Raw genomic sequence first — 9,877 nt, 5'->3', positions numbered from 1 at the left:
TATAGAAGGTGACCGGGGTCTCCGTATTGATGATATCGATGAATTTACTTTTGTGCCTTTAATGCCTGGAGAGTTCCTAGAATGTTTTATTACTACGCAAAATGACGAACTATTTGCGGGGGACCCCAGGTCCTAGTTCAGCGTACGTTTTATCCTTCTGCATCCGTATAGTTGTTTACATTGACGTCTGCAAGTCGTGTAAGTTTTTGCATCATGATTTACTGATTAAAATTGGTCGATAGCGACATACACTGTTATAACTAACGATTACTTTTTCTCTACCCAGTCAAAATCTAACACAGAAGTCAACTCTTTACAGAGCCGCTTCTACATTCCAGAACTGAATTGAAACGATATTTTGAAATGAGTAAACCGTTTAAGTTCATATATTCTATTCTATTCTAAAGGCGCTCCCCATGTAATTCTGTAAATGACGTATGATAAGTATATATATAGGTCTACCCCTCTATACTATAATATATTATAGTATAGAGGGGTAGACCAATATGTGAAGGTTATAGGCCAAAAACTGTCCATTCTGTGAGAAGAAAGAACTGTTGGAGGGCCGTTAGGCCCGACAATAGTTCTTTTTTCTCACAGAATGGACAGTTTGAGGCCTATAACCTACTTAAAACATTTACCCTATTGTGTTCATAGTGTACTCTCTTAGAACTTTTTCTCATCCATTGTATTAAGTAAGCATTGTCTACTTATTGGACTGTCTCAGGTGAGGGTTTTATGACAGTCAAAAGAATCTTGTATTCATTGTAATTGTTAACTTAGTGGACAGTTACAGGTAAGTTCAATTTTTAAACAACTGACTAAGGAATATTTATTCACAAGGCATGAGATTCCATCACCATTTTGATGTGATTGTGAATGTTGAAAGCATGTGTTCTTCCAAGGAAGCATATTTTGATGCAAAACAACTTCAGATATGTAGGGCAATGCATAACGGGGTATGTCATTCTTGTGATATTTTGAGCCTAGGATTGTCAAGAAAATGAACGTTGAGCTCAAGGTGGACGTTTTATGTTTCAAATATTTCTCAACGTTTGATCAAGGGTTTTCAAGGATGCAGAAAAACAAAGAGAACGTAGAAAGGTTTCCGTAATTAAATCAACAATATTCAGATGATTTAGAAGAGGATAATCAGAGCAGAAATGTAAACGGGTATTTATTGTGTTGTTAAACTGACAGGGAGAATGTTACACGGTACCAAACGTTGTTATTATACTGTCATGTTAAATACTAAAATCTGATTGGTTTAGACGCAGTTAACAATCCGTTCGATTACCCTGAGCCTTAGCAACACAGGTGCCAACGGGTAACACAACGGTAATGCCACATGCGTGAAAATTATGCGCATACGGTTCACCGTAGAATTTTCAAAACGTCAGTTGCGCGTTTGAAAGAACCGGAATTAACTTGACGTCAATAAAAGCTTGCGTCCGATATAGCTTACTTGAAAACAACAAACGACAGACGGTACATGCTTGTGAGTGAAGAAAACATGCTTGCGAGCCAGAAATAACGAAATTTTATATCATTGTGATAAATGACTCTAATTCGAGTATCAAACAAACAATAAGGAGATTAGTAACCGGTAAGTGTGAAAGGTTTCTATACATGAGCGTAAAGACGATCGACGTTTTTTTTTTTTTTTTTTTGGCTGACATCCTTAATCAATAAGACATTCAGTATAATAAAATAAATGGTGCCTGTTTTGTAGGGTAACATTTGAAATTGAGACCCCTCGGAAAACCATTGTCAACCTCCGCTGACGCGTCGGTTGACAATGGTTATCCTTGGGGTCTCAATTTCAAATGTTACCCTACAAAACAGGCACCATTTATATAATATATACATTTGTGGTATCTCTCCATTATATAAACATACAGAGACAAAATATCTTCAATTCTGTATGAAGTTTGTCAGAGGTCAGAGGTCAATACGTGACCTAATCACATGGCGCAATAATATCTACGATACATAAATTATAAAAAAAATGACCTGCTTTACTTGGTTTTCATGTATAAAAATGAATAAAATAAGCAAGTAAAATGATAATTATTTTATTTTAAATGTAAACAAGTATTTCAAACAGTTTTTGGGCTATCGATTCATAGAGAAAACTAGGAGCCTAGCGTTTGTTTACATTTTTTTTCACTTTTGTCAGTTGCACAGTCTCTAACGTTCATCCTTATCTTTGGGATAGACCTTTGGTTAAATTTTCATGAAAAACTTTTTTTTTATCTTTAAATTTTACTCACGATAAATGTGTAAATCTGTTGGAAAATATCTTTGCAATCATGCCATGAACAGCTGCCAAACACCTCGGCGTTTTCGTAGTTCAATGTAAAGCTGTCGCCAGTGTCTCCGTGTCTATCAGTGTTTTACGATAAAGTATGCCTTTAGTTACTGAAACCGTTGAATGTTTTTGATCAAATTACAAATTAACTGGTTCGGACAAGTGTCTCAATCCATCGGATCCATCCATCCCTTTCCAGTGACCGAAATTCCTCCAACTTATTATCATCAAACTTCGGACATGTTTCTTGTGTCTTTTCAGCATTGATTATCATTTTTCACGAATAAAATATTCCCAGACAACAATCTGTTCACTATTACTGATCACAAGAAGCCTTTCACAAAATATTCCCTTCGAAATAGATTCCTTAGCCTAATGAATTCGAAGCGTAACCGCCATGCAAGCCGATTTACACCTTGCGTCATTTTTCAAAATCTACGACGGACGGTTAGTGCAATAATTTAAATTCGAAAATATTTAATTGTCTGTCTCAAATGTATATATAAGTAATAAATAACAAGTTTATAAACTTCAATGGGAATTGAATTGGGTCGGTACGTGATCAAATCTTCTGAGAAGGCCTTCGGCCTTCACAGGATTTGATCACGTGACCGACCCACTTCAATTCCCATTGAAGTTTATAAACTTGTTATTTATTTCTTAAATGTACGTTAAAGTGTTGAGTGATAAAGAAATCAACAAAATTATAAGCTTTCTTTTCGCCAAAATCAGAAACAAATCGGGAGATGAGTAGACAAGGCTATTGACAAAACACCCTTGCATTCCTGTAGCAGAAAAACGATGGATGTGTTTCTGTAGAAAAATGAGAAAAATTATTCAAAGTACTAGTGAGAAATAAGAATTTAAGGAGCGACTGTTTCTTGCCAGGAGAAGTGATATCCCCTCGTGTGTTGTTGGTGCAAATTACATTCTAATAGTATTAAGATCGAGATATTTCCTTCAAATTTAAGTTTTGATGTTCATTGTGAGATGGAATATACATTTCATCATTTATTGGAATAATTACAAAGTTTCAGTTTTTGTGACTTGGAATGGATTATTTAATTACACTGTGAAACTGTTGGATTCATTGCCTGAAAAATATTTATTTGTGTTTATTTGTGTTGTGTTTTCTTAATCTAGTAAGTTACCTGTAGCCATCCAATAAGTAACTTATTTTTAATAATGGACAGATTTTTAAACTTATTGGACAGTTTCAGGTAATTTATTGGACTGTTTTGGGCCTTGCAAGAAATAGAAAGCATTAAAAGAACAAAAGATGATGTCATACTAATGTTTTAAATATACTTATCATACGTCATTTACAGAATTACATGGGGAGCGCCTATGTTTAAGTTAACGATAAAATTTTGCCGTTATTCTGTATGGTAATGCAAAACAGACCATGCACAATTTAAAAACATGTTTTCTCGAATAATTAATATTTTATCATTATTTAGCGGTCATTATTATTAATGACCGGGTCATTATATCCCACGTGCAATGATTTCTAGGTCCTTATTGCTGTAAACACTGTACCATTTGGAGTCATTGTTGTGTTTTAAAGTTTTCTTACCAGCCAATCAAATTCGAGAATTATCAATAGAGGTATAATATTATATGTATAAAAAAAATTGTGCAATTTCTTCAAAAGCCTGAATACGTATGATTTTTATTTCTAAAATGTGTTTGGTGATGAAATTTGAATTGGGAAATGGATAGTAGGTGTTTTTATTCGTATTTCCTGAAAAGTTTATTTGAGATTTTCTAATATTCCATGTATAAAATGATTAACTTTAAAGGTGAAGTTGTAAAAATTATCGTGGGTAAAAACTCGTTACTTTGAGAATTCAGAGACATTTTTATCAGTATTTTCAAATAGTCAATGTCTGATTTTCAGAACCTGAGGATCGGAGTACCTTACGCGTATATATTTTTTTTTTCAAATAGAACCTTTGTATAGGGTTTTATTTACACAACATAATCAGTTGAGAAATAATATGGAAAAAATCATTTTCTAAGGACAAATATTTATTTAAATCAATTGAATGTAAAAAAGTGATTGTTGTAAGTTTAAACGTATACAATTTATTTTGAAGACATTTCATGATGCAGATTATGATATCTCGTGTCAATCATTCCTTAAAAAGAAATACTTATCTTTTTCAAATTCAATTAATATCAGTTAGCATTTTTATGAAACCCTGGTGTCTTAGATGACCAGGAGATGAAAGTCATTTAGGCATCGTAGTGTACTTAATGAAGTGCATGAAAATGTTTTCCAAGACATCTTCTTCAACATTTATCATTTTCTGCTTCCTTTAGCTGAGTTAGCCGTCCTCGTTAACACAAAATTTCCAACTATTCAAGAAGTTTTAACAAGCAAGCTGAATCAAGCCACACAGGCTATGCAGGAAGGCAAAAGATTCTGTCTGAAGGTACATGAAACAACTATAAGATCATTTACAATGTTTTTTTTTAAATTGTTTTTTATACCCGTACTTTCCATAGAAAGTTCAGGTATATTGTTGTTACTCATGTCCGTCTGTCACAGACAAGTGGCAGCACTTGCTTACAACTGGTAGTCATTTGTAATGAACACATATGGAGATAACGCATGTGATGAAGGTATATTGCTGCATAAATAAGGGAAGTTGAAGAAAGAAAAGAACAGTATTCAAGACCAAAAATCCATAAAACAATACAAACTAGGAGAAGAGCAAACACGGACCTTAAAAAAGTTGGGATCAGGTGCCATGGTAAGGTAAACAGTCCCTGACGATCAGTCACACCCGCCGTGTGCTCCTTGTCATGATCGGAAAATAACGGAAAATTCGTCTTCAATTCCGTGTATAAATAATGGATTATCAATTAATATAAAAAAGTCAGTCAGTATTTGACTCAATGATAAATTGTATTTGCTGACAAGGTCATTGTATCAACCATAGAACTAACTAACGAAATTGTGACTTTAAACGAAACTGCTGATGAACCAATTAAATGAGAAAAATAATAATTCTTGATCTCAAAGCCGTGATAAGACTTAGCAAAAATGTTCAATCATATTAACCAAAAGCTTACTTTCACTTCTAAAACATTCAAGAGCATGCAGAAATATTACTGGTATGAGCCATTTATACTGCGGTATTTGTAAGATGAAATTACATGTACATGCAAAAGATGGAACAATTTTATTTGAAAAATCCAAATAAATACAAATTCCATAAATATTGGTCATGATATAACAAAAACCTGTACAATAGTGCAATTTTTACTTAATTTGCCAAATTAGTTAATTAAGCCGCCATGATTTATTGGTATGGTGATGTCATACACACATCCTGTCGACGCTCTAGACTGCTGGTAGATTTGGTGATCTCATTTAAAATAATACACTGATGGTCAACTGTGGTAACCAATTACTACTGGTTGGAACAATTTGTAAATGTTGGTGACCTAACATGCTGCTGGTTAACATCTGATGAACTCTGAATGCACCCTCAATAATGTGTACACCATGTGCAATCCAATAGTGATAATGCATCATAATGGTAAAACTAATACAAGAAGGGTGACGCAAGTCCAATGTGAGGCGTAGGTCTACAAAATTTCCAAAAGCTGTACACGTATAGAACACATGTATAAATTTATATTATAGTTACAAATGATGTTTTAACATATATCTTCTATCCATTTAAAAAAAAACAAAAACAAACAAAAAAAAAAGCAGGCGAATCATGGGAGGGTGGTTTTGACGAAATTGATTGTGTGTGGGTTTTCAAGAAGGTTTTTGCATACCCAAATACTGATAAAAGTTTCCGCAAGGTGATCAGTTCTGAAAGTTTGCATCTAATTGTTTTCAATTTATATTTAAAAAAAAAACACTATACACTACAATAATATTATTCGTTGTTTTGAAAATAAATTTCAAAAGTTCCAAACATGGGCCAAATATTTATCCACCCCTCCCTCTTTATTTAAACATAATTTACATTATTAATTATATTCTATAATTTCAGACTGGTAATGGATTATATGAAATTCTGACATACGAGATCCATGGGCCGCATGTTCACCTGAGCATTTTATGCTCGGGTTGACCAATACGTTAACTGTGTAAATTATAGAATTATTGTGGCTTTTAATTTCCTTGGTTGTCCAAATATGAAAGAGTGTGAATTTAGAGGCAAATATGATGGAGTCTGAATTTAGAGGCAAAAACCTTAATGATGGTATTTTCGTCTTATAACATCATCTAGTTTTATAAGTTATCATCATATTCATCAGTTATTTTCTATCGTATCACTGAATTTTAGAATCTGCGTGTTGTACCTAACATCAATTTGTTCAAAGGACAAGATAGGGTAACAGCCGAATTTTTTATATAAAAATCAGAACACTGATAAAACTGTGATAGTTTGTAGTTAAAAAGTTAAAATGATCCTCACTTTAATACAAGCACTAATTTTGATTCAAAGTCTACATGGAAGCCACTAGAGGGTTCAGAAATAGGACATTTTCCCGAATTTTCTCAATTCTGGTGGATTTTCATCATATTTTGGGTACATTTCTCTTCGGAAAACATAGAGCACACGCTTGCCTATCTGAGATTTTTACACATATACTGCATCTGATATCAGTGTATAAAATATATAAATTTGGTAGATAGGCAAGCGTGTGCTCTATGTTTTCCGAAAGAAAATGTGCTGTAAAATTAGTGAAAATTTGCATAAAAATGAGAAATTTCGAAAATTGACCTATTTCCTGACCTCACTGTGACCTCTGTATATTCTTAATCTTAAAACCAGTACTCATTTTGTGGCAGGGGTGAAAACAGGTTTTCATGGATAAACTGTTGGATCATTCTGAAAGACACCCAAAATCGGGGGCCAAATACTGGTCTTACCCTATCTTGTCCTTTATATTTATTACGTTCAAACATTGCTTATACGGCAATTTCTTCGTCTAAGACTTTTTAGACAATCAGGCTCATATTTGTTGTTTACAGTTTAGCTCTCATGGAAAGACCATTGACTCTACGTTTAAAATCTATGGTTCGAATCCACTTCTTGCTCTTGCCACAATTTTATAAAGATTTTCGGATTTTTTAAACACTATGTTAATTTATTTTAATGAAGGCTTTGGTACTTTCATTGAATATTCTAACTTAAATTAATATCCGCCCTTCTAATGTTTGTCTGGAAATTTGACCTGGACCGTAATATTTGTATTATTTCCGCTTTATGTACAAGTATTTACATAACTGTAGGTCTACATATCAACATCCTCACTCCCTTGAATTTCTGTCTATATTTTTTAAATGTCTAATACAATGTACCATCATCAACAGCACATACATGTATACTATTTTTAATTATTTCCGAGGAAATTGGTTGTAAAGTAAATGCATATATCAAGTAAATTTATATCAGGAATTGAAACAAATGGCATTTTAAACATTTCAAGTAAAGGAAACAACCTAGAGGCTTCAGAAATCTCCAGTTTACAACTTTAATTGGAAGCCGTACAAAGGAAACTTGGCGGAAAATGCCAGAATCATGTGGACAATGCAGAGATTACCTTGTTTTCCATAAAGATTCCTATGGCGGGAAACTATTTTTACCTTGTGCTTTTAACAAATTATAATTGTGTAAATTTTTGTACAAAATAAGAAAATTAATCAATTCTTAAATTCATGTACAGTAATGAACATTCTTCCAGAATATGACGACTTCTATTTTTAGCTGAAATTTGGAGAAGCTGTGATGCAGTGGTATGCTCAACAGGTGGATCCGCATATGGGCTTGAAAAGAACCGATTTTGGAAGCATGACTTTCTACATCCACAACTGCAGCTCGCCCATTAACTGTTGCCTTAACCCACTTGTCATCGTTTTCTGTTTTCCATTATGGCTCTTCGGGGGTTCCTGCTACTGTGTAAGCCTTTTTATAGGAGTACTTACTGAGTTATGACAAAATTAAAAAAAATCTTAAACCGGCATTAAAATAATTTTCTTCATTTTAGAGTATTATTTTAACGTCAAGATTCAACTTTAAATAGATCTAAACATGTGTATAAGATTGTTAAGACATACTTAAGTCACCGCCTAAGTTTTGCTAAGATTATCTTATTTCTTGTATGGAACATATTCTAGGTAGGTATTAAAAGTCTTTAAAGAATGTAGTGAAGAAATTTATATGCAATGAAAGTGTCAAGGTTTATTTTTTATTAATTCAAAAACCTAAATTTTGATTCATTGTAAATCTGCAACTTCTTCTGTTCTTTGAAAATTTTAATTTCTAGTTTTGTTATGATATTCTTAAGCCAACGATCGACTTTTCTAAATTGGTATTTCATGTGATAGACCTCCAGTCGTACATATTCTTACTGAGGCTTGTGTATTTTGTAGATTCAAAGAAAAATGGATTGCATGGATGTATCTCATTGTTTTCGAGATATTCCTGTTAATTCGCTAACCCAAGACATCAAGGCTTGCTCCCACCTAAAGAATTCCTTCTCAATATAGCCAGATGAACCAGACATATTTTCATTTTTTAAAGAATAAAAAATGTAATTAATAGTAATGTTTTTTTGTTTTTTTTTTTACAAACTTTTATAATTAAATGTGTACCAGGTAGTTCTCTTACATACACTTCATAATTTTATTACTTCGATTTTTGTCATAAAGCATCTGTACAATACTATCATTGTCTTTAAAAATAAATACAGGAAACAAAAACATACTTGTAGTTTTAATTTTTTAATGAAAAATACTTTCAACGGCAAAAATGTAATTTGTGCATATAAATTTTCACCCAGTAAAATGTTTTCCCTTGATATTCATGGCTCTGAAAATTACACACTATATTTAAATGAGAACTTAAAAGTTATCAATATGGAATGTTCCATAGGCGATTAGATTCTTGAAATTGATCATCACATTGTTCCCATTATCTTATTTCTGTATTGTTTGTCATAGTTCTCATAAAAGATAATAAATGGTAATTTTATCAGAATTATGACAAGGTGAAGATAACAGTGATTAATCTCATAAAAGCCTCAAACAACACACATCAATTAGGAACAGGACATGAAACACGGACCGCTGGAAATTCCAGAGGTGGGATCAGGTGCCTTAAGTGGTAAGCATCCCCTGTTTACCGTCACGGCGGCCTTGAGTCCTTATATATTGATCAGGTAGATTAAACATTCCGTAGTCAAATTCTATACACAAAACAACAACCTTATGATTTGTATGAAACAGGTCAGACAAAAACGATCCAGTAAGATTTGCTAACAAAGTCATTATAACGACCATAGAATTCACGAAATACTGACACGAACAGTATTCAAGCCCAAAAAGTTCATTAAACACTACAAATCAGGATCAGAGCAAAATTCGAACTCCTAAAACATCAAAGGTAAGATCAGGTGCCATGGAGAAGTGAGCAAAGTATAAACGCTGCATTCAGATTATATACATTTTTTATATGAATAAATTAAGAAATTAACATCACGTGCTTCATTATTTCCTTTATTACAGGGAGTTAAAGGTGGATAATTTAG

General features: G+C 32.9%; 1 protein-coding gene across 1 annotated transcript; it reads left to right on the top strand.

The window, feature by feature from the left end:
* The first annotated feature begins 4,025 nt into the window (after positions 1-4,025).
* Positions 4,026-9,050, top strand: LOC134241248 (uncharacterized). The gene is made up of 4 exons (XM_062723310.1): positions 4,026-4,032; positions 4,637-4,749; positions 8,056-8,247; positions 8,721-9,050. Exons 1-4 carry the CDS (start codon positions 4,026-4,028, stop codon positions 8,835-8,837), a joined length of 429 nt encoding a protein of 142 aa, XP_062579294.1. The 3' UTR covers positions 8,838-9,050.
* Positions 9,051-9,877: the final 827 nt, after the last annotated feature.

Source organism: Saccostrea cucullata, unplaced genomic scaffold (genome assembly GCF_032062105.1).
Source record: "Saccostrea cucullata isolate Sc308-1 unplaced genomic scaffold, CSIRO_AGI_Scuc_v1 ctg2919, whole genome shotgun sequence".
Classification (NCBI taxonomy): domain Eukaryota; kingdom Metazoa; phylum Mollusca; class Bivalvia; order Ostreida; family Ostreidae; genus Saccostrea; species Saccostrea cuccullata.
Note: the sequence above shows the minus strand (reverse complement) of the source record. Positions and strands in the feature narration are given on the sequence as shown.